Here is a 27,941-nt window from a genome sequence, read left to right on the forward strand (position 1 = left end):
TAAGTCGAGTTCCGTATCGGGTCACATGTCAGGGTCAGGCCCTAGGGCTTGGGCTGATCCGGATCAATGATACCCCGAACCAAATGAGGGGAGCAACGAGGTCAATTGCAGACCGTCCGGGGTTTTGTTGACATACGTTGCATGTCTCCCCTTCGATTCGGCCGCCATTTCGATGGAAGATCTGTGACCGTCTGAGCATTCCTTTTCTCTTCGACGGCCTGCCTCCGCTGCCACACGTCCCTTTACCCCTGCCGCGACGATAATCGTTCACCATGCCCGACATGATCGAAGTGCCGGGCGAGGCCAGCCCGATGAACCAGTCGAATGTCCTCAATGCCCTGGTTCTTGCGGCAAGCTCTACCCAACAGCAGGTGCAAACGGGCACCAAGCAGCTTCAGTACTGGGAGAAACAGAAGCTTTACTACCCTACCCTTCAGGTACTTTCAGGCATTTCACCACGCGACAGTGCGCAGTATAGCTGACGTTTTTGATCTGCAGAACATCTTCGTTGACTACTCCCTTCCGACCGAAGTCCGATACCTTGCTATTATCCAGCTGAAACACGGAATCGATAGATTTTGGCGCAAGACTGCAGCCCAGTACGTTTTCGAGACTATTTTGGGATGTTGCTCTGCAAGGGAGTATACACTGACAGGCATGAAGTGCAATCACCAAGGAAGAAAAGGAACAGATCAAGATGAGGGCTTTGGAAGCAGGGATTTGTGAGCCGGAGCGCCAGCTTGCTCTTCAGAATGCGCTGATGGTTGCCAAAATCCTGCGCTACGAGTTTCCTCATGATTGGTATGTTTCCCAGGACACTGTAACGCATACATTGCTCTAATGCTGACTTCTTAAGGCCCGATGCGATCACTTCTCTGCTTTCTTTCCTCCGTTCTGCTACCCGCCCCGACGCGAACCCCCAGGAGCTCCCTCGAACCCTCCTTATGCTCCTTCAGATCATCAAAGAGTTGTCAACGGCACGAATCCAAAGAACTCGAGTACACCTCCAATCGGTCTCACCCGAGCTCTTCCATGTTTTGGGAAATATTTATGTGGAGAATATTAATCAATGGATCGCTATACTCGACCAGGGCAGCGGAAACGAATCATCCCTCGAGGCAATGGAGCAGAGTTTGATGTGTCTCAAGGTTCTTCGGCGCCTCATTATATCTGGCTATGAGCACCCAGGTCGCCATTCGGAGGTGAAGGATTTCTGGCAGATGAGCTTTGAGCAGTTTGCCAGACTGTCTTCCTTTGGAGAGGCGGCTGCCCAATTACCGGAGCCTGTGACCAAAGTCATCGAAAAACACACCCTGCAACTGTCCAAGCTCCATGTGGAGATGGCGAAAACACATCCAGCCTCTTTTGCGCTGTTTCCAAACAGCATCTCGCTCGTTAATTCTTATTGGTCATTGGTCGTCCGGCTCAGTGAAAGCTATGTCAGCCTCGGAGCTGATCCCGATGCTGAAGGGCAATCATTAGCCGAGAAGACTGGTCTGCGGGCCTTGCTCCTGGTTCGAGCTTGTGCGAGAATGGCCTTTAACCCCGTCCAAACATTTAAATACCAGACTCCGCAAGACAAAGAGGAAAGAAAGCTGGCTGTCGAACGGATCAAGACAGAATTGTTCACTCACGACCTGGTGCTGAATGTCATGGAGACTCTCGTCACTCAATTTTTTAAGTTCCGAAATGTGGACTTCCAGGAATGGGAAGCCGAGCCTGAATCTTGGGTTCAGCGAGAGGAAGTGAGTAGCGAAGCATGGGAATTTTCCATTCGCTCCTGTTCTGAGAAGCTGTTCTTGGACCTTGTCATCCATTTCAAAGACTTGCTTATCCCGCGCTTGTTGAGCGTGTTCCAGAACTTTGCGAGTGAGTATCAAACCCTGGTGTCCCGTGGGAGAGTCTGAAGGTACTAATCGTTGCTACGCAGATACCGAAAACCGTGATGTAGTGTTGAAGGACTCCCTATACTCTGCTATTGGATTAGCTGCAGCCAGTCTTGAGCAGCACCTGAACTTCAACGAGTTCTTGCAAGGAACAATGGTCACCGAGGTTCAGATCCAAGATCCGCAGTACAGACTCCTGCGCAGACGGATTGCGCTCGTGCTGGGCCAATGGGTCCCAGTCAAGTACGGCGAATTAAATACCGATGCCATCTTCCAGATTTTCCAGCATCTGCTCAACAAGGATGATCCGCTCAATGACCTCGTTGTTCGCATCACCGCTGGACGCCAACTGAGCCAGGTCCTTGACCCCTACGAGTTTACGGCGGCCCACTTTATGCCATTTGCACAGTCGATCCTCGGCAACCTTATGTCTCTTGTTCAAGAAGTCGAGTTATCTGAAACGAAAATGGGGCTGTTGGAGACTGTCCGTATTGCAGTTGTCAAGATGGAGCACCATGTAAGTCCAATGCGAACTCTCTTTGATTCTGATGCTAATTAAAATTCCAGATCGCTCCATTCGCCGATCAGATTCTCTCGCTGCTTCCACCCCTGTGGGAGGAATCTGGAGATGAACATCTCATGAAGCAGGCCATCCTCACGCTTCTTTCATCCTTGATCAACTCATTGAAGCAGGAGTCTATTCGGTATCACTCGCTTATTCTCCCACTGATTCAAAGCTCAGTTCACCCCGAATCCGTGAGTCTTCATATCGCAATTTCCCTTGGCGCACGCTTCGATTTCATGAAACTAATTTTTTTTTAGGAAACCTTGGTGTACCTCTTGGATGAAGCATTGGAACTCTGGACGGCCATAATCCAGCAGTCACCCACTCCCTCCCCCGATATTTTGGCTCTTCTCCCCTCTGTATTCCCGATCCTTCAGTCGGGAACCGACAGTGCACCCCAGGCACTCCAAATTGTCGAGTCCTATATCCTGCTGGCACCACAGGAGGTATTCAAACACGAATACCGTACCCCTCTCCTCATTGCCTTGCAGGACCTTCTCTCTCATACAACAAGACAACGCATTGGCGTTGTCCCCCGTTTGGTTGAAATGTTAATCCGCAGCGGCGAAGCCGTGGATGGTGGAAGCGATGAAACCTACAACGCCATTTCTCAAAGCCTAATCCAAAGCTCATTCCTCCGCTCCATCCTTGAGGGTCTCCACTCCGCCTACGAGGCCAGTGAAACCACCGGACCCAACCGCAAGACCTCCAACGTCGTTGGCGTCGTTGAAACCGACTACTTCTCCGTCATTGCACGACTAGCCCTCGCTAGTCCTACAATCTTTGCCTCCGCTATCGTAGCCGCCATCCAAGGAGACCACGCCCAATCCCCATATAAAGATCTCTCCTGGCTGCTCAAGGAGTGGTTCGCCCATTATGATAACATCAGCAGCGCCAACCAGAAGAAGCTGCACGTCCTCGCCCTCACCCAACTCCTTGGTCTCAAGCAAAACCCGCCCAACACCGCCGCACCCGACCTCCCAGCCGACTTCCTCCGCCAATTCCTGCAGTCCTACCTAACCGTCTGGACAGACCTCATCCTCGAGCTGGCAGAAGGCGGCCAAGACTCAAACGCCGATTACCTAGTCTTCTGGGATGCACCCGCCGGCTCTGTAACCGCCGTACCTGAGGCGTCGGACGAAGTCGAGCCTCCGGAGAACCACCGCCGCCGTGATTGGGAGAACTCGGATATTATTCATCGCTTCCCGATCCGCGACTTTGTGCGCGAGCGTCTGCAGCAGCTGATTGTTTCCTGTGGTGGCCCGGAGACATTCCAGGCGGAGTGGCTGGCGAATATTGATGCCGACGTGGTGGCGGCATTTGGTGCTTTGGGACTGATCTGATGGATCGGAATGTGTGATTCAGTACGATTGCATCTTCTATACTCATTGCATTTTCTAAGTCCATTGGAACTTCGCTAAATCCCCATTGAGGACGCTATGTTATGTTTACGTTAGAGTTTTCTAGCTACATACCCCAATTGATTGAAAATTACAAAGTAATATTGAGATCTATCATTACACATCACGTCAAAATCTAGACGACTCGAGCCACCATCAAGGTTGCGTATCTTCTGGGAAGTCGGGGTTGTAAAATAACTGATCATTACTCCTGTTGCGGCAATTAGCATGAAACTCTATGGAAGGTTAAGTAGAGTGTACACACCATAACTGTTCCTCAAAGTAGGCTTCCGGAGCCTCCAACCATCCAGTAAAATTCGACGAAAACATATGAGCCAGAGGAACCTGATCAGGATCTGCCAGCCCAGGAATATCAGGCATACCCATGCCCGATGCAAAGTCATCCGACTCATTGTAGCAGTTTCGAAGGCTTTCAAGCGTTTCAAAGCACCGACCCGCAAACGGACTCAGTTCCACCATGCTCTTGATAATTTCAATGGCAGTTTTGATATCCTCCTGCCAGCTGTCTGCGAATGGAGATTGAGGTTCGTTTCGAAGGAGGACGACCGGTACCAGAGTGGCGGAAAACAGGAAATACAGTGCATACCAGCATGCCATGCGCGTGTGTACGTTGCTTTTCCAGAATCGGTCGATGCTCGTGATTGTCTCGTGCGACTCTTTCAGGCAGCGTTCACATGCTAAGTCTCGGTACCTGCATGAGTCTGAGGTCTCTGGTGGTCGATTGCCTTCCATAGATGTGGGGATAATTGATGTTTGGAATCGAGTTGTCAGTAGGGCCTTTTGAATCAAGAAGTGGCGGTAGATGATCATTCGGAAGTGTTTGTATCGCCAGGTCATGATTGAGTGTGCTAGCGCGTGGCGCTCTGGCACTTGGGCGCTTTCTTTGTAGTACCAAGGTACCATGTTCAACCATTTGGTAATGTAGGTATCGTCCCACTCGAGAACCTGTCTAGCCGATGGGGCAGGTCTGGAGATGACGCGGTTATAGATATGGTTGGTGAGCAGATGGAACTGAGACTGGACTCGCACATTCGTGTAAATCGTGGGAGCATTGATATTCTCTGGTGACGTCGTCGCAGATATAGTCAGGTCACTCTCTGATATGTTGAGAGGCAGCTTCGCGTCGATACCAGCCGACGGAATGGCCAACGGACGGCTGAAGGTGATTGTTGAGCCGACGTCATAAATGAAGAGACACCACCAGGTCCGGCGACGGATCTCGCGATAGAGGAGATTTCCCTCTGTGCTGGGATAGTCTTTATGCAGACCCAGGCCATAGGCCATACGGACAGCCAGTCCAAGGTAGTTATGACTCGAGTTCGGGCGATCTCGCTTTTGCAGGTAGTTGGAGATGAGACTCAGGCTTTGTACTAGGGTCAGACTGCCTACTTCGAGAATTTCGAGCGAGAGATGAGATCGAGCACGTTGGTAAAGGATCAGATCGTCGTCGTTCGGTGCCGTTGCAGACATAAATGCGCCAAGGGCGGCAACAATGTACATCAGCACTGTCCAGCCGTATTTGGGCCGTGGAACAATTTCGTGATACTGTGCCATGAAAAGCCCTTGGTGTACCAACGGATATGAAATGTGGTATTCACTGAAGTAGTTTGCAACATAGGCCTCGATCTTTTGTGGAGGGATCTCTCGTTGCAAGTTGACTGATAATGAATGTGGAGATTGTGCTTTGGGAGTCGGTGGCTTCTGTAACACGGAAGTCGAAGACAATGGACCGCTAGAGCAGTTCTGGATCAAATGCAAAAGGGAGGCACCAGACGCGAGGCCCAAATATCCCGGTCGTTCTTCTTGGATCGACAAGGCTGCCATTCCGTCTAGGCAGCTCTGTGCTTCTGTATTTCGCTCATCCCAGTCATAGTCTGCTCCGCTCGCTACCGGATCGTCTGGTGTGGTCGATGGCAATATATCAGTGGATGGAGATTCTTCAACGCTACCATCCGACACCAGCATCTCCAAGCAAGGCTCGAAGATCCCTAGCTCAACTCCATGAACCCTGCCGGGAGATGAGCCTGAAGAATCGGCTCGTTGCCTCTTCATACCCTCGCGAGGAATTTCGTCCTCCATCTTCTCCGGCTGCGACGGGAGGTAACTCGTACTGACGCCATTTCTGGCACGCGATAATTCTGCATCAAGGTCGACATCGAGGCCATGGTCGCGGATGATTTGGGTGGCGATGCGGAGGGATTCTTCGACTTCGGTAAGATGTCTGTACCGAGTCAGTCCGGAAAGTCTGTGCAAGAAAGAAAAGCAGAGTTCAAGCGCACTTTCTAGTAAGTGGGCTTCGCATCGGCTTTTCGTACAGACAATGCCGACGCCATTGGAGACATTGCGCACATACGGGCAGCTCGCGGGAACACTAGCAGCTGTGTCAGTTTCCGTTTCGCTCTGAGATCGGATCTTACATACCCGAGCCTTGCGTCTTCGACACTCGTTACATGCGTGCGCCTTACTGGTCTCGGCCATAGTATGATGGTTCGGGCATTGATACCCGCCAGAAGATGTTTTACGCGGGGTGCGGGGGATCGCACTTGCTCCGATGTGGGTTTTACCACGCACCGAGAAAGGAGATCAGGCGAGGTGTGGGGACAGTAGGTAGTTCTGTAGAAATCTTGATCTTAGGAACTGCCCGAAGAATTGCCGAAAGAGACCTTTGGAAATTTTCTTCGAAGTCCGGACTCATTGCGTTTTTCTAGGGGCCCATGGATGCTTAGTATACTATGAATCTATTCAACAATTAACTCGGAAGAGTGGTGTAACTAACTATAAGACAAGCACCACAGACATCGTCAGTTCTACAATCACGAGACATCTCATTTGAACCGATATTTTATGAAATAAAGTATAGTTGGATTGCTTTAATTAACTCCTGTTTAACAAAGCATAAACGAAAAACTCCGGGGCCGAAAAGCCTGCATTGCATGCAAGGCACGAAACTCCAGCAGCCAAGTCAAAAAGAAAGAAGGAACTCCAAACAGCAAGCACTAAGAGAATATAACCAGTATGCGTGTATAGAAAGCAATGGAATGCATCATAGCGATATCATCTAGCATTGGCCGGGGAACTGGCGGCTGGTGACAGGGTTGGGGAAGACACCAGCGGCAAGCTGCTGCTTCATGTCCCACTCAGGGGCGCCCTCGGTCGTCCAGGTCCAGTAGAGCCAGCCGTTGCCCTTCTCATAAGCATCCAGCTGACCCTCAATGAAGCGGCGGATGTCGGCACGGTCCTCCTCGGAAAGATCGGAGACGTTGCCTTCGGACTTGCCGTCGCAGGTACCAATGGCGCCCTCGCTGCCAGCGAAGGTGCCGTCGTAGCGGGCGCCGATACCCTTCCCGTTCAGGTACTTGGCACAATCAGTCATGGCACCGGTCCACTCGCCAACAACGGTCCACTTGTCGGAGTGCAGAACGTGGTCGTTGACGAAGCCGCAAGCCGTGCTAACGTGGGAGGCGGTGTCCAAGGCGAGCAAGCCGTAGTCGAAGACTTCGTAGTGGTGAGTGTCCATCATCACGTACCAGACACCGGTTGACTCGCTCATGAATCCGTTCCAAGACTCAGTGGGCATGAAACCATCGTGAAGAACAACGGTGGTATCCTGGCTGGCCTCACGGACGACACCCCAGGAGTCATAGTAGTACTGCTTCAAGCCGTCCTCGTTCACTCCACCGGGAATGCTAGGCTCGTTCAGAGCCTCAACCGCGGTAACAACATCGGCATCACCACCGTAGCGGGCAGCCAGAGTCTCGAGAGCAGTGCGGGTGAGCTCAACGGTGTTTCCCGTCTGCCACTCAATAGCACCACGCTTCCCGCTGTTGTCAAAGCCGTTCTGGGAGCCGGGGGCTATAAGGCAATGTGTCAAAAGGGTCTACCATTGACAAGGATTGGAAATTCAATTACTTACCACCGTGCAAGTCAACGAGGACCTTGAGGCCAGCACCACGAGCCCAGTCGACAGCTTGGTCCAGGTATTGTAGCTGACCATCGACATATGGGTCGCCCTCCAGGGGCGTAATAGCCCAGTAGCCGATGGGAATACGAACATGGTTCATGCCCGCGGCGGCGATCTGGTTGAAGTCATCCTGGGTAATGAAACTGCTCCAGTGCTGATTTAACATATCCCGGCACATATCAGCGCCAGCGGTGGCACACAGGGACCACTCGTCAACAGCCGCATCGCCAACAGCATCAAAAATCGATGGGGTGATCCAAGGCTCCAGCACAAGCCAACCACCGAGGTTGACACCACGGACCTTGTCAGCTCCGTAGTTGAAGGTAAGGCCCCTGTTCGGAAGTTAGTTCTCTTCTGCAATTGATACTGGGCCGGGCCAGTAAGGATCATGTTGACTCACACTTGAGGAGATTCCATCTCCTGGGCCAGGGTGGCCGAGCCCATCATGAGGAGGCCGAGAAGGGCCTTTTGCGACATCTTGAACGACATGCTGAAATTCCTAAGATCAAAAGTCAATCCTAAAGTGGCTGTGCTTCAGGAATGGAATGAATGAAGAATTGTGTCAAATGGCATGGCGATCGGCCACTATAAGTAAACTTTATGTCGATGCATGTGCTTGAAGATGGCCGGATGCAGGTTATAGGCAGGCGAAGTGAATGGAAACGGAAATCTCGAGGCCTCTGGGAGGCACATTCCACACACCTTGGGTAATATTGCCGCAGATCTGCTCTTCTGACAACGCCGATCAACAGTTGACGGCTCCGGGAAAGGCAATCAATTTGGCCGAAAGCAGTGGAGTGGCACTCTGGGGTCCGGGGTTGATAAATGGAACAAAGGCCCTTGTCACTACGCCAAGGGTGACAATGAGTCGCGGAATTGCTCCCTCCGGACCGCACAGCAGTAAGGATTTGGATCTGAGGCGGTTGATATCACCAAACTGGGCCACTATGGGTCTGAAGCCCAGTCGGCGTCGAAATGGGAGGTAAACACGACAGTTGGATGGGGATAGATGGAGAAAGATGGAGATTTCATGAATGTGGATGAGTGGAGGAGCCAAATTGCAAATTACTTTGGCATGAGAACAGCGTTGGACTGTGGGCAAGAGCGTTGCTACTCCGGGCTCCTGCTCTGCGGACTCCGTCAAGGCTGGAACCGCTCCCACAACCATTTCCCATACTCCCTTTCAACCGGCCGTGGCCATTTGGGCCAGTATTTGGATTTTCATTCTGGCCACTTTGCTTATTTGGAGCCGTATGATGAACCTGTACGCCATGATGACCGGATGACCGGGCGAGATCGGGTGAGATGCGAGTTACTGTTTGCGAACATTCCTCACCCAGAACGAGATCGGCCACGTGTGAGGCTTGCCCCATGCGGAATGTGAAAGATCTTGAATCAGCATTCTGATCGAGTTTGTCGGTGAATTGAATCTCATGAATCAAGCGGCTGTACAATTAAGTGAGTCGTGTTGATGTGATGTACAGAGGTCATTTTGTTATTGCTGTTGTACAGATTGCCCAACCAGGTCATGTCAACCAGGGTCTTCCCAATGGGACCTCCACCACCTCTGCTGTATCCGACCAGGAACAAACTCCGTTCCATCAGGTCATCCCGTCAGAATGCCCATTGTCCACTGGATCCATGGATAGCTCGGGTACTTCCGAACGGGATTTGTATTTCCGTTCTCGGCGACAACCACATTGTTGCCGGCCGCAATAACAAGTCACCCGTGAGCTTGAGACTCTTCAGGTCACCGTCACGGTTCTATGAACCATGGATGAAGCAGGTTTGGAACCCACTGTCGTTGGGTCGCTTTGCCATTCTTCAAGGCTTCCATGATCTAGACCAGGGTAGCGTAGGAATCGTGACGCGCCTCGTAACGCTAAGAGCACGAGGAATGTGGTGAGGAATGCACGTGTCCTACCCAGCTCCACTCTCGATGGAAATTGAACTTTGCTGAAGATTCAGGCCATGAGCCTTCATCCAGGACACAACTGTTCAGCAACACTCGCGTCCGGCCGCCTTCCATTCGCCGGCCTGAACGAAATTGAATTCCGGAGCAGAAGAGGCCGAATATGCGGCATAAAGGGCATAAATTCAAACTTGAACTTGGACTATACTCTCGATGTCGGGTGGTTTGGAGAGTAGCGCGGACAGTAGCCCTTCGCTTAGAGTGGCCGGCACCGCTTACTGGGTCACTGTCATTATGTGCGCCCGCAAGGCGTCTCGATAAGATTATCAGCCATGCAAATGGTAAACTGGACGGTGATGATTGAAGCTCGACGCATCTTTCATCTCCGTATTCTTCAACGTCCGATCGGATCTCAAAGAGAGTACTGCTCGGCCGAAGAAGCTTGCTGGAAACTACAACTGGACCGTCACGGACACATTCCATGCCCAGACTTTCTGTCCCCACGAGACTATCAGTCTCGGCCACAGCGACTTCTGTAACCTGTTCACCTATGAAGACTGGGAGAATTACGAGTATCTCCAGGACACCGAATTCGCCGGTTACTCTGGCCTCCTCAGTCCAACCGGCCGAGCCCAGGGTATTGCGTGGGTGGAAGAGTTCCTGGCTCGTGTTGAGGGGCACTACGTAGACGTACCGGCGAACATGACAGGTGCCAACATGACCTTGGATACGAACCCGGTCACTTTCCATCTTGACCAAAAGCTGTACCTCAAGTTCACCCACGACGCGAACATCATCTCGGTCCTGACGGTATTTGGCCTGACCCAATTTTCCGGCTTCCTGCCTGCCACTGGCCCCCCGGCAGATCAAAAGTTCCATACCAGCAGACTGGTGCCTTTTGCTGGGCGACTCAATATCGAGATTATCAAGGCGCCGCATAAGGTCTCTGTGAAGCGCTCCTCTAAGGCTACCAAGGGTGGTGATTATATCGCCGGTACCGGTGAAACGCGATATGTTCACTTCGTCCAGAACCAACACACGGTTCCTCTGCATGCTAGATTTGACGCTTGCGAGTATCGTGGAGATGGCTGGTGTGAGTTATCGACATTCTTGAAGGTGCAAAAGGAAAGTCTGGCCAAGGCTGAGTACCAGTATGCCTGCTTTGGTAACTGGACCGTGAAGAACTGGGGCACAGTGCGGGACGGCGTTCCTGCTTAGGGTGCTTTTAGATGTAGAAGAAATTACGGGGATGCGAAAGTTTGCATGTACAGTATCACATCAGAGCTGTAGATCGATTGCTCACTGAATCATTATTTTCACATGTCTATTGCCCCACGTATCTCGCGAACGATTGGAGGTTATCACAGGTGGAACTCTTTCCATACCCCAAGAAGCAGGCAATCCCATTATTGCTCATATTACCTCCCTGAACATCGCAATCTCAGCCCCAACTCGGAGCCTTCAACCCCACCAACCCCCGCAACCCCCACATTGAGCACGGGGCACACCGCCAGATACCATGGCTTACACCGTTCAGCCGGTCCAATAACGCGCGGGGACAGAGACCGAGCACCGAACCTAAAGGGAATTTACCCACGCTGCATTGCGGAGATAACCAAGAATCAATCTACTGCGGGCCCAATCACGCCAGATCGATCGTCGCGCCACAGTGGGAGGTTGAGGGGAAGGCGTCGGCTTTTTTCGTATTCTTATTTTCCTTTTGATGGAATCAACAGTACTAGGCGAGCCGTTTGGCTTCACGGACTTGAGATGAGATTTTTGGGTTGGCTAGTGTAGTCATCTTGTCTTTGGAAGGTGGAGAGTCTGATGTGTGCGGATTCAAGGGATTTCGGCGTGGAAGAAATGTATGCCCAATAATCAGCCTTGGCCATAGAGTATGCATAGTTTAGCAATACAGAGATTCAGGCGGAGCCCGTTATGCCTGGGCTCGAGAATACCCCGCCATTCAATTCATGGCATCAGACTGCCGGTGCCCTTGTGATGCGATCGCCGATGATTCTCCGCTAGACTTAGCCCGGAAACTCTGGAACGCGGAAACCCCCTTTTGATAGCCTCAAATAACGGCACTCGCATTCGTTTCTGATTTGCTGGATGAAACTTTCTGCTGCATACTCGAGGTACTTTCTATTCGTCGTCTCCTGGTTCCGAAATGTGATTGCAAAGGCTATTGAGTCAGTACTCCATTATCACAAGAAATCTCGACTGGTCATCCATTCATGCAGGCAAGACGAGACAACACATTCGCTTGTTGCCCGTAAGTAGAAATGGAAAAGCGAGTCTACTGCACCTCCACTGGAACGGTGGGCTGTGACGTGTAGGTGTAAGCAGGAAAATGATTGAGCACGACCCCAAGTATCTCGGCATCGACTCCACTATCAACACGTCAAGGAGTATCCTGCCTTGGCCAAGGCTCCATTAATTAGCTCCACCAGCCGTGGTCTCACTTTCCCACTGGATCAGGGTTTCATTTGTTGTATTTCGCCGGCGTGCCGTTCGTTGTGGGGACATGTTTTGAGGCAGGGCGGTTGCCACGACTCGATGCCCCCCAGATTCCCCCTTGCAGTATGGAGGGGTCTTAGAGTCCTTAGGTTGCCTTTGGCTCCTGCTAGAGCCCATCAATGATGGCACAACGGCTCGGTCATGTCGGCTCGCTTTAGCCGATGCAAGGTGTACATAAAACTAGTAATGCCCTTCTTGGGACGATGTGATTTCTCCGATAGTTCTCGAGGATCGTCTGTATTTCACTTCCTCACGAGGCTTGGTGCACCTTCGGCTTCGTCAAAATCATGCAGCTGTTGCGGAGCGTCGTATTGTCGCTCCTAGCGGCCACAGCTGTGGCTCGTTCGGGTAAAGATGGTAGAGAAAGACCAGTTATCCAGGCTCGCGGCGCCCAGTACGCTCTCAAAGAGCCGCCGTTGACCACCCCCTGGACGGATAAAGTGGGAACTAATCCCTGGCCTGAGTATCCGCGGCCGCAGATGCAGCGATCTCAGTGGCAGAACCTGAATGGTGTTTGGCAGTATCGCAATGCCTCGAGTCTGAGCGCTGTACAGAACCCACCGTTTGGGCAGGTTCTTGGACAAGAGGTGCTCGTTCCATCATGTTTGGAGAGTGGACTGTCTGGTAGGTTTAAGTGAAACAAAAATAAAGATTGATTCTAGGTCAGTATTGACACTTTTGTTGCAGGAATCCAAGGGAATTATAGTCTGTACTCGTGGTTCTCCACTTCGTTCAAGGTTCCTTCGGGGTGGAAGGGCCAGAACGTGCTGCTGAACTTTGGAGCCATCGATTATGAAGCCACGGTATTTGTCAATGGCAGGCAGGCTGGTTTTCACCGTGGAGGATACTTCCGTTTCACCTTGGACGTGACACGGTATCTGAAAGAGGGCCAGGAAAATGAACTGTGAGTTGAACATCCAGAAACCCGAGACAGGAGGCTGACCATTTAGGCTGGTGTTTGTGCACGATCCGACTGATAGTGGTAATTATGTTATTCCCATTGGCAAGCAGACTCTTCACCCGAGCCATATCTTCTATACACCTTGCAGTGGAATCTGGCAGAGTGTCTTCATTGAGCCTGTCCAAGCAAACCACATCACCAGAGTTGACCTTGCTGGTAACATGGACGGTCAAGGTATGTGATATCTCCTAAAATTTGCCGTCCGTGATATTTGATATTAACTGCTGTCAGTCAACGTGACGGTTCACACCGCCAATACCAACGTCACCACCAATGTCCAGATTGCCGTACACGACAACGGAAATGTCGTGGCAACGCACAGTGGGCCTTCAAACCGGCCTTTCCAGTTCAACGTCGACTCGCCCAAGCTCTGGTCACCCAACTCCCCCAATCTGTACAATCTTACTGTCAAAATGGGCAAAGACATAGTCCAGACCTATACTGGATTCCGCACCATTTCCCAGGGAACCGTGGACGGTGTGGTTCGGCCGCTGTTAAACGGCGAGTTCATCTTCATGTTCGGCACCCTCGACCAGGGCTTCTGGCCCGACGGTATTTACACACCTCCCACAAAGGAAGCAATGTTGTACGACCTGCAGGTTCTGAAGAGCCTCGGATTCAACACGCTCCGCAAGCATGTAAGTGAATGGTAGCAAAATTCGATGGCAGTGGCTAACAGTTTCTGCAGATGAAAGTCGAGAATGAGTTATTCTACCAAGCATGCGATGAGATTGGTCTTATGGTGATCCAGGATATGCCTGCAATGCGCCCACTGCAGAGCAGGACCCTGCCAAACTGTACCTCCGAGACCATCCTCCCAGATCCGGCGCAGCAGCAGGAATTTACACGCCAGCTGGAGTTGTTGGTCAACCAACACAAGAGCTTCCCTAGCATCGCGATCTGGGTAAGTAGCTCCTCACGTAGTTAAAAGGCTTCCTCTGCTCACCGATCTACTAGATTATCTATAACGAAGGATGGGGTCAGATTTTGACATACTACCCCGAGTTTGGGCTTACCGATCTCGTCAGACAGCTGGATCCCACCCGGCTGGTCGATGCGACCACTGGCTGGTTCGATCACGGCGCCGGCGATTTTAGTGTGAGTGCTCTCTTCGTGGAGGGAAATGATCATCTTGCTTATTAGTTCCAGGATAATCACCACTACGCCAATCCTCAATGTGGCACCCCCTTTTACTCTATCAACTCGAGCCCCTACGACGACACTCGGATTGGGTTCCAGGGTGAATTCGGTGGGCTTGGAAACAATGTTTCCATCGAGCAGTGAGTCGTCTTTTCTCTGCATACATTTCTAAACGTATTTTACTGATCAAACGGTAGCCTGTGGAACAACCAGAATGCAATCAACGGCATCAACCAGACCTACGAAATCGATCAGACTATCGATGTTTGGAACTACCGTAGCCACATGCTGCTCGGTGAGCTCGAGGACCAGGTGAAGCGATTCGCATGCAGTGGTGGCATCTGGACTCAGACTACCGACGTCGAGGGTGAGGTCAACGGCCTGATGACCTACGACCGTCGTCTCAAGCGTGTTGATGAGGGTCAGTGGAAGGCAGACATTCAGGCGTTATATAATGCGGCATCTGCGCGCAGCAATGCGACCATGTCGAGCCCCTGAGAAGTAGGGGGTAAACAGATAATTCATTCTTTTATCAAAGATTTCTTCCGATCTGCTTAGCATCAAATTTTTTAACTTTCTCCCGTATCTTCATCGCCTCTCTCATTCTTCCGATGATAAGAAAGTGTTTGGATTAAATGATATAGCAATGTGATGAAATGTGACCGGTCTGTCACATTTCAACCATTGACAGGTCCATTCCACATCTAAAAGATGAAACTCGTCCCCAACAATTGATGACCAATGGGTAAGAGGGTACAAACAGGTATGGCTGCAGCTGTCACTTTCTTCTCGCAAACTCAATTAGATTAGCTCGGCACGGCAGTTCCATTAATCGCGATGTCCCAGGTGGACAAAACGCGGGGCATCGCAACGCTCAGACAGGCCAGGCACCCGAAAGACCGCTCAGAAGTAGAGCCTAGACCTTCTCGCTCGGAAGTGATCAGCACAGGCATTGCTGATCGTCTAGTGCGGCTGTTTGAGAAAGGCCATATCGCATCCTCTGATGATGCAGTGTATGAAATTCACGAGGGATCACCGAGCCTTTGGAGCTGTCAACCAGGCAAAAGGACATGTGAAATTTCAATTCACACCGACTTTTTTCCTTGGCCCCCTTTTTCAACCTCTTCGGTGAGCTGGTCGCGCCCAACCGGAAGATTCCCGGGTCATCAGCCCATCGGGCGAAAGAATCGGATCTCGATCAGGCCACGGCATCACGCGATGATTTCAGGCAGCGCTGATTGGCGCGATGCGAGGTAAAAGCTCACTCAACCTGCTTTCGTTCCAGCTGCATGTCTTTTTTACCGGACCCACTCGGCGTCGAACGGTTCGGTGTTTTCTGGAAGTCCTTTGTTAATTTCTCCGCCCCATACTTACGGTCCGTGGGATGCTGTAACGTACAATCGCAATTGATGCTCTCCTGACATGACGGATGTTTATTCCATTGTCCGACTCAGGATAGAAAGTGTACCTTGAGGTAATCAGTGAGGCAAAAGTTTCGCGCCGGGTTGTCGGCTCCGATAGAAGTGGACTTGACGCGAGACCGTTGGGACCACAGCGGAGTCTAGTGTACGTCAACGGCCGGTCCCGTCTTTGAAACATGGTCGGCGTGCATTGGCGTGTCGGCTTGAGATCCGCTCGTACGTCTCGAGAATCGAGCATGCAGAAGACAGACAGGGCGCCCAAAGCGCAACGGCGCAGCAAGTAAATTAACAAAGCCAGGTTACGGTTCCCATCTCCACGTTTTCCACGTTGTCGCCTGTTTCAAAATTTTCCGTGACAGGTGCCTTTGCGTCTACGGATTCGATATCTGGCGTTTTCTGGCGTCCTTCTGGTGGAGGTGCAGGTGGAGGAGATTGCAGGGACCAGCCCACACCTGCCGATGCCCTATTCCCCCTGTTCTTCGGGAATAGGCTCCCTCTATTAATGGTGTGGCGTGATTCGTCGAGGCGGTGTTTTGATATCCCCCGGAAGACTCTTCTCCTGGGGTGAGCTCTCGTTAGAAATCGGGATCTCTCTCTGTTCTCGGAAGGAGGTCCACCCAATCGTTGCTGTGCGATTTCCTTAATCCGGTCTAATATCCTTCTCTGCCGGGATCTCGTTCGTGTTGAAAAATCAATGAGCGGATGATTCGGTCCGAGCTAGGAGTATATAAGTAAATGGCTTGTTTGGCCATGTGGAGGCCACGAGGTACCTCAGTTTTCTTCTCTCACGCCGAACTCGCTGTTATTTTCTTGCTACGACTCGCTATAATGTCTCACGATTACGGCTTGGGTGTTGGCTTCGAGCCAATGCACGTCGACCGCAAGTCTCTATACACAAGCCTCGAGGAGAGAATCAAGTATTTGCATCATTTCCTCGACTTCAATGCCGGTATGTATTGGGTGACTCATTGCTTTGTGCCTGTACAAGCTGACAGTAATCAAATCAGACGACGTTGAAGCTCTCGCAAGTGGAGGCAAATATCTCAAGCAACTCATTCCCGCCGTGGTCAACCTGGTGTATAAGAAGCTCCTGCAGTACGACATCACCTCGCGCGCCTTTCACACGCAATCGACGGCGGATGAGACCGAGCCAGAACAAGAATACTTGGACGAGGACACCCCTCAGATCAAACGACGCAAGATGTTCCTCCGCTGGTACCTCATTCGCCTGTGCCAGGACCCTACGTCCATGGATTTCTGGAGATATCTGAACAAAGTCGGGTATGTCTACGCACCAACACGGAAATCTACATGACGTGTCGCTAACTAAAATCACAGAATGATGCACAGCGGCCAGGAACGCCTGCACTCCCTCAACATCGAATTCATTCACATCAACGCCTGCATCGGGTACATCCAAGACATCTTCATCGAAGCGTTGATGTCTCATCCCCAGCTCTCCCTCCGCCGGAAGATCGCTCTCGTCCGCGCAGTCAACAAGATCATCATGATTCAAAACGACCTCTTCGCCAGACACCGTGTCCGTGACGGTGAAGAGTACGCCGACGAGATGTCCGAGTACAGCTTCTCCAGGGAGGGATGGGTGAACGGCAAGAAAATTCTGGGCAGCAGCGACGCCAGCTCGGTCGACGACGATTCGGCCAGCATTGTGAGCACCACGACGCCTTCAACACACAGTGCGGCCCCCTCGGCGCAGACAGATCACACGACGAACACGAATCAGTCTGCGTACAGTGTGGATCCTCAGGGGTCGATTTGTCCCTTTGCAGACTTGGCCAAGAACGTCGGAACTTCAACGAAGATCTGGGCCAATTGATAGCGAGAACGGATAGCATTCTAAGGCGCAGGGACGGGATCTATATACGAATTTATGAGCGTTGAATTTAAGGCATTGGCGGTATTCCCATTCATACTTCCTCCTCTCTCCTCTCTCTTTATTTTTTGTAAGAACAAGGGGAGGGCGGAAATCCCCCGGGCAGTTTGTCAGCGAGTTCCATGGGTTCCGAAGGCCCAGATAGCTTAACGGTGATGCTTCGAGGGGCGTGGAGACTTCGGAGCGTTCCCCCCCCCCCCACATTCGGCTCGCAGTTGAGGCAGTTGAGGTAGCTGAAGCTCTCGTAACTCCGTCTCTAATCCGTCTCTGGCAGGACTTAATAGAGCAGCCGGAGATAAAAATTTGCGGTTCCCAATCGATGAATGAGCTATCGCCTCCCGTTCCCCACATCCCCTGTTCACATTCGGCAAGGTTTCATTTGCACTCATCTGATACCTAACCCCTCCTCCTTTGTTTTTGATCTGTCCATATTCCCCCTCGGTGGCTTTCTGCGTCTCTTTTCGTGTTCTTTTTTTGCACATATTCTCTTCAAATTTGCACATTTTCATTTCACAATGGCCCAGAACGGCGACAAAGCGGTGACCCCGCTCATCATCAACGGCGAGTCCGTCGTGACGGACATCAAGTTCGAGGTCCACGCCCCGGCCACTGGTGAGCTGTCCGGCCATTGCGCCGGAGCTTCGGTGGATGATGCCGTGCGCGCTGCGGATGCTGCGAAAGCCGCGTTCCCGGCCTGGAGCAAGACCAAGGCCTATGACCGCCGCGACATCTTGCTGAAGGCGGCCGATATCATGGCCTCGCGTAAGGAGGAGCTTATTCAGTACCAGCTCGAGGAGACCGGCGCCGGTCGGCCGTTCGTGGAACACACTTTTAACATGGGAGTCAACTTTATCAAGGACTTCGCGGCCCGCATCCCCACTATCGAGGGTATCGTGCCCAACGTCACTTTGGACGGCGAGGGCGCGATGGTCTTCAAGGAGCCGTACGGTGTGATCTTGGGAATTGCACCTTGGTAGGATTCTCCATATCGAAATACCTAGAATATCTATCTACCTAGATAGTTGTCGAGCGAATGCCGTGCAGAGTAACTAACGGTGCCATGCAGGAACGCCCCCTTCATCCTGGGCACACGAGCGATTGCACTCCCGCTTGCTGCGGGTAACACAGTCGTGCTTAAGGGCTCGGAACTCTCGCCCAAGTGCTTCTGGGCTCTCGGTGATATTTTCCGACAGGCTGGTCTTCCCGCCGGATGCTTGAACGTCGTTTTCCACCAGCCTTCCGATGCCCCGGCTGTCACTACCGCGCTGATTGCCCACCCGGCTGTTCGCAAGATTAACTTCACCGGTAGCACACACGTCGGTGCAATCATTGCTTCGACTGCCGGCAAGTACATTAAGCCCGTGCTCCTCGAGCTGGGCGGTAAGGCGTCTGCGATTGTCCTGGACGATGCGAACCTGGATAAGGCCGCGATGAACTGCGCGATCGGCTCATTCATGCACGTAAGTATCCCACCGACACAAACCCCCCCTATTATCGTCGTTAACATCATCCCCAGTCCGGCCAAATCTGCATGTCTACCGAGCGCATCGTGGTGCAGCGCGGTATCGCCGACCAATTCCGCCAGAAGCTGGCCGAAACCGCTGAAAAGCTCTTCGGCAAGGATGCCCCGGCTCTGGTGTGCGTCAACTCGGCCGCCGTATATAAGAACAAGAAACTCGTCTCCGACGCCGTCTCGCGCGGTGCTAATGTCCTGTTTGGCGATGCCAGCGCCAACGAAGCGAGCAGCACCAGCATGCGACCCATCGTTGTCGAGGGTGTTACCAAGGAGATGGACCTGTACGCCACCGAGTCCTTCGGCCCGACCGTGTCTCTGATGGTCGTCGAGTCCGAGGAGGAGGCCGTGGCTCTGGCCAACGACACCGAGTACGGTCTGACCTCGGCCGTGTTCACGAACAACCTGTTCCGCGGTCTGCGCGTGGCCAAGCAGATTGAGGCTGGGTGAGTATCTTCCAGTCTTTTCGAATTCCCGAATTCCCGAATCCCCCGTACTGACGTTGTGACAGTGCCGTCCACATCAACGCCCTGACCGTCCACGACGAGCCCGTCCTGCCCCACGGTGGCTGGAAGAGCAGTGGATTTGGCCGCTTCGGAGGCATCGGCGGCTACGACGAGTTCCTGCAGACCAAGACCGTCACCTGGATGGAGTAAAAAGTATATATTGGAACATTTGGGAAAACATTTAAGGGAGGAAGATTGGCATATGACTCATTTTGGGCTGTCTTTTGGCACTTGATACGATGGATGTTTTGGACGGAAAAGGCTTGGAATACCAGATTGTAGATTGACGAATGCAAATATTGTCTACATTTTAAGTGTGGATGTGCAATATTAACGGAAATTGCATGTGTTGGCTAACGCCTTTGGTACTAGGGCATCGATCTGGGTGTCTGGGATTAATGAGTCGTTGGTAATATGGGATCTTGGCATATACAAGGCGAAATTGAATAATCTATCAAGGAGAGTGATATGTGGTCTAGGCCTTTGTCTTTTGCTTCCCTGCGTGCAAATGCAAGGACCCGAGTTATCCGACTCGGTGTAGCGTGCACTGTTGATTGCTCCACGGGATACCGACGGGCTCCACATCTCCTGCTGAGTGCTAGATAATCTTGGCAAACCCTGCTCTCATCTAGTGGTTCACGGCGATCAAGGGTGGGTGATCTGTACGGAGTATGGCTCGGGTGTTCCTGCATGCCCGTAAGAGCCTAGAACTGCCCAAGGGAGCCACAATAATTCTCGATCGCTTTCCAATTGCATTCCAGCAGACTCGTATCGTGGGTGAGAGAATAGGCAAGTCTGGCAGGGGGTTCGGATGTTGAGATGTGTCCGACAGAGTTGACTTGCTCTCGGATTCTTTTCTTCTTTTCCGATCCGGGTTTCGCGAGCGATCAGATTGACTTGGGAATTTAGTTCAGTCCCTGGAGGACAGGACCCAATCTGGATCCACGGGCAACGCCACGGTAAGCCGGGCGCCTAAAGGGTCACATTTCCGTGGAACGACTCTAGAAGATTGTGGGATTCATTCCGGACCCCAAGAAGTGGCGTCGACACGCGAAATGACAATTTCTGTTTGGGACGGGTCGCTGACCAATGACTTGGAAGTCAGTCTCACGCAGCCTCGGATTCTCCGAGACTAGCGAGCCCTTGCTCTCGGGCGTTGCAAATACTCCAAAAATACACGAAAGACAAAAGGGCGAAGCACCGGACAACCGAAAGCGGACTTTCAAAATAAACAGACCCACGTGCCAAACGGTTGAAACCCAACTGCAAGGGGCGTGTCTTTTTTTTTGTTCGGGATCCGATGATGTAGACCTACTCCTTCAGTCGCGTCCGAGGCACACAACGGCCGTTGGAAGCTCTTTCCAGCCAAGTTCCGAGAGCCATGGGTCGAAAGACCAATAGTGCGGAGGGGGAAGCAGCGAGTGGATGGCTTTCGCCTCGGGCGCCTCCACTCGTCAGGAACAGGAAATCCACTCCAAATTACCGTGCACGCAGTGAGACATTTCAATTTCCCATCTTTGCCCAATTCCCGTACCTGTCGATACTACCGCGGGACCTGCCTGTCTAAGCAACCCGCATGCAATTGGCTCCCCCCTGACCGTTGATCCTTTCCCATGAACACTGCAACCCCGACGAACCGTCACCGTGAGATCAACGGGACGGGTTTTCATAAGGCACTGTGATGGGTGCACCGGCTGTGGAGAAGGCCGCGATCGTCAGGGCCTGGTAGGATTCGGCTTACGATACGGAGTACTCCAGGAACGGACTTGTAAAGGCGTTTTTCTTTTCTTTTGTTTTTTGTTTTTTTTCGGAGTCCGGAGGATGCGAGGGCGTCGGGGGCACGCGCTGTATGGAGGAAAAAGAACACGAGGGAAATGAGAGATCGCGATTTGTGGCGGAGACAGGGGTTTCATTGGTGCTTGGCAAGGAGTCACCAAGGGACATTTCCGGATATGCCCCGGGGCAGCCGCACCTCCACCGGGCTTTGCCTGACCTGTTATGATCCGTAGCATCGACGAGTCTTGCTTTTTTTTTTTGGCTTGTCTCCGGACCGAGAACTCAGATATTTTTAACCCATTCTCAGCCCTGGGGGGAGGGATTATTTCCCTCCTTGTTGACTGTTGACTTGTTGATCGGGGGTCGCGACGGGGTTGAGTTCGCCCCGGCATTTTTAATTTCGTAGAACATTCTCCTTTCGCCCCGGGTCTCACTTGTTTCTGGAAATTGGAAATGGAAATTGGCACCCCCGGTCATGAACCTCGTCACCGTAGTCATAGCCTATGCAGGCCCCAGGAACACTAACACCGCCTCAATATGCCCTGTTATTTACACTTCCCTAGGCGGTACTAGCACCTAGCACCACGAGCCACAGCCCCACGAGCGGCATGGCACCGTCGCATTTCCCAACTTAAGCCTTGATCACCTGGGGACACCACGTTTACTCGGAGGCCACCGTTGGTTTTTTTTTTTTTAGTGGCGTTTGTATCTGGTGAAATGTGATTACCTCTGTACGCTGCGCTGCGCCTCGGGGAACAGGAACGAAAGTAGAACTCGCTTGGAAAGTAGCCTGTTGCATGCCCCACCATGACCGCAGCGATGGAAAGTGGTTGGCCCTGGACATGCTTGGCCGGGTCCCCTGATGGGGCTCTGAAATGTACACTCCACCGCAGACATCTCAGGGCCAGTGCGGGAGTAGAAATGTAGTTCATATCCCCCTCTCTCCTTTCCTTCCCTTCCTTTCAACATTCGTTCCTTCCACCCCAAGTCATTCGCTCTCTAGCTCCTTGCTTTTTCAAGTTTACCAACTTCAGTCACTCTTTATCCAAAACTGTCAATATGCGCTTCACTACCGCTGCTGTCTTCTCCACCCTCGCGGCCTTCGCTGCCGCCTACACCGAGCCCAACTACAAGCTGCCTCCTTCGGGCAACCCCATCTCGAGCCCCGGCCTGAACGAGCAGGTCCCGGAGGGTGCTCCCTTCACCATCAAGTGGGACCCCACCCTCGGCAAGACGGTCTCTCTGGTTCTGCTCCGCGGTCCCAGCACCAACGTCGTGCCTCTGGAGACCATCGTTGAGGATATCCCCAACTCCGGCTCCTACACGTGGACCCCCGGCACCAACCTCCAGGTGGACAACACCCACTACGGTCTTCTCCTCGTCGTGGAGGGCACCGGCGCCTACCAATGGTCCACTCAGTTCGGTATCGCTGCCCCTGCCGGTGGTCACGTCTCCGCTTCCCGTACCGATGACAAGACCACCGCCGCTCCCACTTCCACCCCGTCGGGCACCGTCATCGTCACCGACGATATCACCACCACCTACTGCCCCGAGGAGGAGAGCTCGTCCGCCTCCAAGGCCGCTGCCACCACCCCGGCCTCCGTCCCCGTTTCCTCCTCCTCCACCGTCTGGGCCACCTACGAGGTGACCACCACCATCTGCCCCGAGACCGAGTCCACTGCCGCTCCCACCACCGGCGTGCCCGTTCCCCCCCGTCTCTACTCGCGTCCCCGCTCGCCCCACCACCATGCGCAGCTCCCCCGTCTCCAGCGGCGTCGTTCCCACCGGCACTGCTTCCGCCACCCCCTCCAGCACCCCCGTCTTCAACGGTGCTGGCCGCAACGCCATGTCCCTGGGCGCCATCGCTGCCGGTGTCTTCGCCGTCCTGGCCCTCTAGATGGACCGTTGATGAGCAAAGGGGAGGCAGGGCCCATTGGGCCCAACTTCTTTTTCATCTTACCTTCTGTATGAACCTCCGATCTGGTTGTTGACCAGCATTTCACGAGGAATTTGATCTATCGATACTTGATATGGAAATTCTTTTACCTTTCTCATCTGAGCTGGTCTTGCGTGCATTTCGGATATGTTATGTTTTCTTTCTGTGTACGTTCAAGGGATTCCCAAGTCAGCCATGTATTTTTGTAATGCCATGCCTTAATGCTTGACTTCCCGATGATTCTGTAGTGCTTCCCGTAGACCGGTCCGTGTACATTCCCGATGTCGTCATTGTCAACAACCATTCCAAACTCTGATACCATGCAACCTCCCCGCAGATCACACGATTGTATGTAACACTGCGGCAATCCAGTCCGAACTACAATGCCATGACTTCAACCGGAACCCCAACTCTGGCTACGTCAATGATATGCGTTATCGGACTCTTCAGGGTTCGGTGTTTATTGATATTGACTCCGAGCCAGAATCCATGATACGCCGAGACCTATGGGTAGTACGCTGGGCGTAAAGTTGTAATCAGCTACTAGTACGTGCTCATAGGCTATGGGTTGAAGGACATAACTGGGAATACATACGAAATGTCACGGACTTATGAATGCCATCTACCTTGGAAAATAAACAAGCCCGAATCGGAGCCGACCAATTTTACCTCTATTCAAAAGTCATCAAAAGCGCGACCTTTCAACGAAGCCCTTCAAATCGTAATGTCCATCATCACCATCAGCATAGCCCAATGCAATACCATCTCGGCACTCTGGCCTCCCAACTCTACGAAATCCCATCCAAACAAAGACCCGCTTCAATTGGCGGGCACCGAAGTATAACCGCACCCACCACGTGACCGCGATAAGTCGATAAGGATTTTTCCCCGAACGAGACTTCCGCCTGCAACAAAACTCGTCCCGTGCTGCTGGCAGTACTCTATCCCTCTCCCACGAATCTACACATCCCCCCACCCATCACAATGGCCCAAGGTTCCCTCAAGAAGAGCAAGAAGGCCACCGCCACCGCCCAGCGGTAGGTTCCTCGCTGCCCTCCCTCGGATTCGAAACCTGAACTAACCCGTCGTTAGGGAATCCAGAGCCAACGCCCGCACGAGGCCCGGTCCCCGGCAGATTGCCCCCAAGAAGGCGGCTTTGGTTAGACAGGCCAAGTTGAACAAGGTACGTTGGCTGAGTTTCGAGTCGGAACTGTTGTGCTTCACCCACCCCCGATTCCTACAGTTTTGTTAACCAACACCCCGCCCTTTACAGAAACTTACCTCGGGCCTCGTTACAATGACCGAGCGCAGTCTGGCGCAGAAGGCGGGCCACTTGGAGCTGCTGGCCGGAGGCAAGAAAGACAAGAACAAGCAGAAGAAATAAACGGGACGGACACTGGACTTTTTCAATGGATCCTGAAATACTTTGGGGATTTCTTGGCTCGGCGTCCAGTCCCTTATCGCATTAATGGCGATATGATTCATGAATTCGATACCCCGTTTTTTTGTTGTCTAGGCAAATCTATTGGTTTCTACTTCTAGAAGCGAAAGGTGTATTCACAGGAAGGCCATGTACAAAACCGCCCGAAAATGTTGCGGCAATCGTCAATCATAAACAGATGTAAGTATGGTGTAGAGGTCGTAATCGTCCAGCACAAACAAGAATGAAAGCGAATAGGAAACAAGGGGAAATGAAAAAAAAAAAAAAGAAAGAAACAGAAACAAAAAAAAAGGGTATCAATAGTTCCTCCAACTCCAGTCCCGTCCCACGTTCCATGCCATATGAGTGTTGCTCCTACATCTTCGAGACCCGCCCCGGTACACCGGATTGCTCGATCAGGTCCCGACCGTGGTTCATCCAGGTCTGGAAGCCTGCGTCTGATGCGTCGGAGGGGAAGTCGTCCCAGATTGGGTTCTCCGAGTCCGCATAGGACGACCACGTGCCCTTGGGGACATCATTGGTCGACCAGGATGGTAGTTTGGCCAGGACGCAGGTGTAGTAGACGTATAGGATGCGGCAGAGCAGCTCGACCCGTTCGACGTAGTGCTGCTGAGATGGGTCGGGGTTGTGTCCACCGTCGCCGAGCATCTTCCACCACGAGACGCGCCATCGCAGCGAGAGCAGGATGTGGCCCAGCTCGTCCAGGAAGCGAATGTGCGCCTCGTGAGAGATCTGCTTCCATTTGATGTTGTAGAAGTCACGCTCCAGTTTGCGGAAGCCTTCGACCTCCATCATGCGGCAGACGATGCGCGAGAGTTGAGCTGCAAGCAGGATGTCACGTCGATCTTCGGGGTCGTTGATGTCCATGGAGCGCTCTTCCCCGTTGGAGTCGAGCGGGACGATGGTGTACTTTGCGCGACTGGGCATGTTGTTCCACCGTGATAGGAGGGACTGGATGGAAAGGTTAGACCGTTATACAAGATTTGGGTGGGTGATGTGCGAAACTCACGTATGCTTGGTTCATCGGATCGCAGTCCTTGACACAAGTCAACCAGTTCTTCGACTTGTCCTTGGATTCGACGATGCGACGGTCAATGAAATCCAGGAAGGTCGATTTGGAATTTCCGTTGTACTCGCTCAAACTCTTCAAGAACTTGTACGTTTCACCAAGGTCAAGCACATATAGAGAACCCCAGGCCTGGCTGGCGCGGATGTTGAACCGGCCTTGGCGCTCGCCGAGGAACGACAATAGTTGATTGAGGTCAAATTCAGAGGGGATTGCCATCCGAACTCTGCCCCTGCCGTCCACTGTTGGGTGGTTTACAGCTCGTTGAGAGATGTAGTTGCATGTGCCGAATTCGACAATGCTGGAGAAACAGGCCCGAGCACACGGTTGCTCGTGAAGAGTAGGGCGACAAGCATCGCAAGGCGAGCTTCCATCGCACTTGCGCTTGTTGAGTCGGCATTGAACACAGGTGTCCTTGTTCTTTCGGCGCATGCCGGCGTTGGCTCTTCCAACCATGCTGAGTGGGCCCTTGCGACGAGCACCGCGTGGGGGCGATACAAAGTCTGCAGACGCGATTGAGCCACCCTGTCCATCTTCCTGGACAATCTGCAAAGGCTTGGGTTGACCCTGGTCCATGGAACCTTGGGCACTCCGATTCTTGCGCTTCCGCACCGTAGCTGCAGACTGCATGGCAAGAGGCGTGGGCCGGCCCGAGTTGCGCTGGCCAGCAGAGGAAGAAGCTCTTGATCGAGAGGGAACCGTGCTAATCAGAGACTCCGACGGGGTTTCGCTGACCATGAACGCAGTGGTCTTGGGGCCGCACGTCTCCTTCGGAGAACCACCTTCAGGCGTAGAGATTTTCCAATGAGAATCATCATCCAGCTGGTGCTCCACAAAGGTTGGCACCTCTTCGCTCGTGGCAGAGTACGAGCACTCATAGATTCCAGACAAATCGCCCGAGACAGACGAGCTTTCTGATTTGAAGTGGAACCCGTCATGTCCATTTTGGCCATTCTTCTGAGCCACCTGAGCCGCGATTGCAGATGCGGAAGGCATCTGTGAGACATGAAGCGGCGACTGCAGGTTGTTGAGCCATCGAGACTCGACTGGCCGTGCCCGAGGCTGAAAATCGCGCACGGAGGAATCATTCGCCTCGTTCTGCGGGTGCATGGCCATCGGGACAGATCCACGCCCTGACATCTCCTCCATGGGAAGGCCGTTTGGAAATTCAAGCCACTGGTTCATCATCGGGAATTGCGGGGGGGCCTGTTGGAACGTGACGGCCTCTCCCGGAGCATCCGGGAATCCCTGGCCCTGGGGCATTTCTCCAGCATCCTCCACTATAACAGCACCGGTCGAGTTGGTCGATGCTTTGCCGTAAGGGTAGAGCATAGGCGCCGCTTCCAGAGACATACCGGCCGCGATAGAGTTGTACAACTGGAAGTGCGGCCAAGTTTGATTGCCATGGAAATTATCGTCGGCGGAAGATGGCAGCGTACGAGGGCTAATTGTACCGCTACCGGTGCCCTCGACGGCCCCATCGGCGTAGTTGAAATTCTCAAAGGTCACATCGCGATTCCTAGAAAAGCTGACTGTCAGCGGTCTTGACTTCGAGACTTGACCGGATGACGCCCACCTGTTCTGCCGATCACCAGAACGATCCAGCAACGATCCCGTTAGAGGGTCGTGGAAAGCGCCCAGGTCCGCAACATCGGCACACTGGCTCGAGTCCTGGCTGGTGTCCCACTCGGGCGATTGATCGTATGGAATATGTTCCCACGATTCGACGGAGAAAGCGCCGTCCGTTTGCCAATTATCTAGTATTTTGGGGTCGATACCCGCAGCTGTTCCCGCGCTTCCACAGTCCATACAGGGTATGTAGGAATGGAAGTTGGCGACGGAGTCGACCAGGCCGAGCAAAGGTCCCAAAAAGACGGAGCTTTTTGCGACTTTGCGAAACTTCGGGGATAACGGTCGCAAGTTACGACCGTAAGAGATTCCGATATCGAGAGTTGGAGAGATGTAGATTGATGAAAGCCGATGGGAAGAAGATGATTGTGACGGGATTCCCCACCACTAAAG

General features: G+C 52.7%; 10 protein-coding genes across 10 annotated transcripts; 7 read left to right on the forward strand and 3 right to left on the reverse strand.

The window, feature by feature from the left end:
* Nucleotides 1-272: 272 nt before the first annotated feature.
* Nucleotides 273-3,794, forward strand: N7498_001236 (putative importin 11; the record flags this gene model as incomplete). Its single annotated transcript, XM_058448299.1, has 7 exons — nucleotides 273-437; nucleotides 499-599; nucleotides 664-801; nucleotides 857-1,869; nucleotides 1,931-2,403; nucleotides 2,454-2,642; nucleotides 2,709-3,794. 7 exons carry the CDS (start codon nucleotides 273-275, stop codon nucleotides 3,792-3,794), a joined length of 3,165 nt encoding a protein of 1,054 aa, XP_058313710.1.
* Nucleotides 3,795-4,007: 213 nt separating this feature from the next.
* On the reverse strand, nucleotides 4,008-6,350 carry N7498_001237 (Zn(II)2Cys6 transcription factor domain-containing protein; the record flags this gene model as incomplete). The annotated part of the gene is made up of 4 exons (XM_058448300.1): nucleotides 4,008-4,062; nucleotides 4,117-6,093; nucleotides 6,152-6,243; nucleotides 6,294-6,350. 4 exons carry the CDS (start codon nucleotides 6,348-6,350, stop codon nucleotides 4,008-4,010), a joined length of 2,181 nt encoding a protein of 726 aa, XP_058313711.1.
* Nucleotides 6,351-6,930: 580 nt separating this feature from the next.
* On the reverse strand, nucleotides 6,931-8,310 carry exg1 (glucan 1,3-beta-glucosidase; the record flags this gene model as incomplete). The annotated part of the gene is made up of 3 exons (XM_058448301.1): nucleotides 6,931-7,724; nucleotides 7,786-8,165; nucleotides 8,234-8,310. 3 exons carry the CDS (start codon nucleotides 8,308-8,310, stop codon nucleotides 6,931-6,933), a joined length of 1,251 nt encoding a protein of 416 aa, XP_058313712.1.
* Nucleotides 8,311-10,077: 1,767 nt separating this feature from the next.
* On the forward strand, nucleotides 10,078-10,963 carry N7498_001239 (histidine phosphatase family protein; the record flags this gene model as incomplete). The annotated part of the gene is made up of 2 exons (XM_058448302.1): nucleotides 10,078-10,086; nucleotides 10,184-10,963. The coding sequence occupies 2 exons, from the start codon at nucleotides 10,078-10,080 to the stop codon at nucleotides 10,961-10,963; spliced, it is 789 nt and encodes a 262-aa protein (XP_058313713.1).
* A 1,589-nt stretch (nucleotides 10,964-12,552) lies between these two features.
* On the forward strand, nucleotides 12,553-14,864 carry N7498_001240 (putative hydrolase; the record flags this gene model as incomplete). Its single annotated transcript, XM_058448303.1, has 8 exons — nucleotides 12,553-12,889; nucleotides 12,953-13,169; nucleotides 13,216-13,400; nucleotides 13,458-13,864; nucleotides 13,915-14,130; nucleotides 14,184-14,324; nucleotides 14,376-14,506; nucleotides 14,564-14,864. 8 exons carry the CDS (start codon nucleotides 12,553-12,555, stop codon nucleotides 14,862-14,864), a joined length of 1,935 nt encoding a protein of 644 aa, XP_058313714.1.
* Nucleotides 14,865-16,615: 1,751 nt separating this feature from the next.
* On the forward strand, nucleotides 16,616-17,624 carry N7498_001241 (protoglobin family protein; the record flags this gene model as incomplete). The annotated part of the gene is made up of 3 exons (XM_058448304.1): nucleotides 16,616-16,736; nucleotides 16,795-17,068; nucleotides 17,126-17,624. 3 exons carry the CDS (start codon nucleotides 16,616-16,618, stop codon nucleotides 17,622-17,624), a joined length of 894 nt encoding a protein of 297 aa, XP_058313715.1.
* Nucleotides 17,625-18,196: 572 nt separating this feature from the next.
* On the forward strand, nucleotides 18,197-19,850 carry N7498_001242 (aldehyde dehydrogenase; the record flags this gene model as incomplete). Its single annotated transcript, XM_058448305.1, has 4 exons — nucleotides 18,197-18,654; nucleotides 18,748-19,141; nucleotides 19,198-19,640; nucleotides 19,706-19,850. 4 exons carry the CDS (start codon nucleotides 18,197-18,199, stop codon nucleotides 19,848-19,850), a joined length of 1,440 nt encoding a protein of 479 aa, XP_058313716.1.
* A 2,685-nt stretch (nucleotides 19,851-22,535) lies between these two features.
* Nucleotides 22,536-23,373, forward strand: N7498_001243 (GPI anchored serine-threonine rich protein; the record flags this gene model as incomplete). Its single annotated transcript, XM_058448306.1, has 2 exons — nucleotides 22,536-23,149; nucleotides 23,232-23,373. 2 exons carry the CDS (start codon nucleotides 22,536-22,538, stop codon nucleotides 23,371-23,373), a joined length of 756 nt encoding a protein of 251 aa, XP_058313717.1.
* Nucleotides 23,374-24,396: 1,023 nt separating this feature from the next.
* N7498_001244 (DUF2462 domain-containing protein) lies at nucleotides 24,397-24,796 on the forward strand (the record flags this gene model as incomplete). The annotated part of the gene is made up of 3 exons (XM_058448307.1): nucleotides 24,397-24,449; nucleotides 24,505-24,595; nucleotides 24,686-24,796. The coding sequence occupies 3 exons, from the start codon at nucleotides 24,397-24,399 to the stop codon at nucleotides 24,794-24,796; spliced, it is 255 nt and encodes an 84-aa protein (XP_058313718.1).
* A 411-nt stretch (nucleotides 24,797-25,207) lies between these two features.
* On the reverse strand, nucleotides 25,208-27,728 carry N7498_001245 (Zn(II)2Cys6 transcription factor domain-containing protein; the record flags this gene model as incomplete). The annotated part of the gene is made up of 3 exons (XM_058448308.1): nucleotides 25,208-25,804; nucleotides 25,863-27,438; nucleotides 27,496-27,728. The coding sequence occupies 3 exons, from the start codon at nucleotides 27,726-27,728 to the stop codon at nucleotides 25,208-25,210; spliced, it is 2,406 nt and encodes an 801-aa protein (XP_058313719.1).
* Nucleotides 27,729-27,941: the final 213 nt, after the last annotated feature.

The sequence above is a fragment of the Penicillium cinerascens genome (genome assembly GCF_028974065.1).
Source record: "Penicillium cinerascens strain IBT 15544 chromosome Unknown contig_16_segment0_segment0, whole genome shotgun sequence".
NCBI classification, from domain to species: domain Eukaryota; kingdom Fungi; phylum Ascomycota; class Eurotiomycetes; order Eurotiales; family Aspergillaceae; genus Penicillium; species Penicillium cinerascens.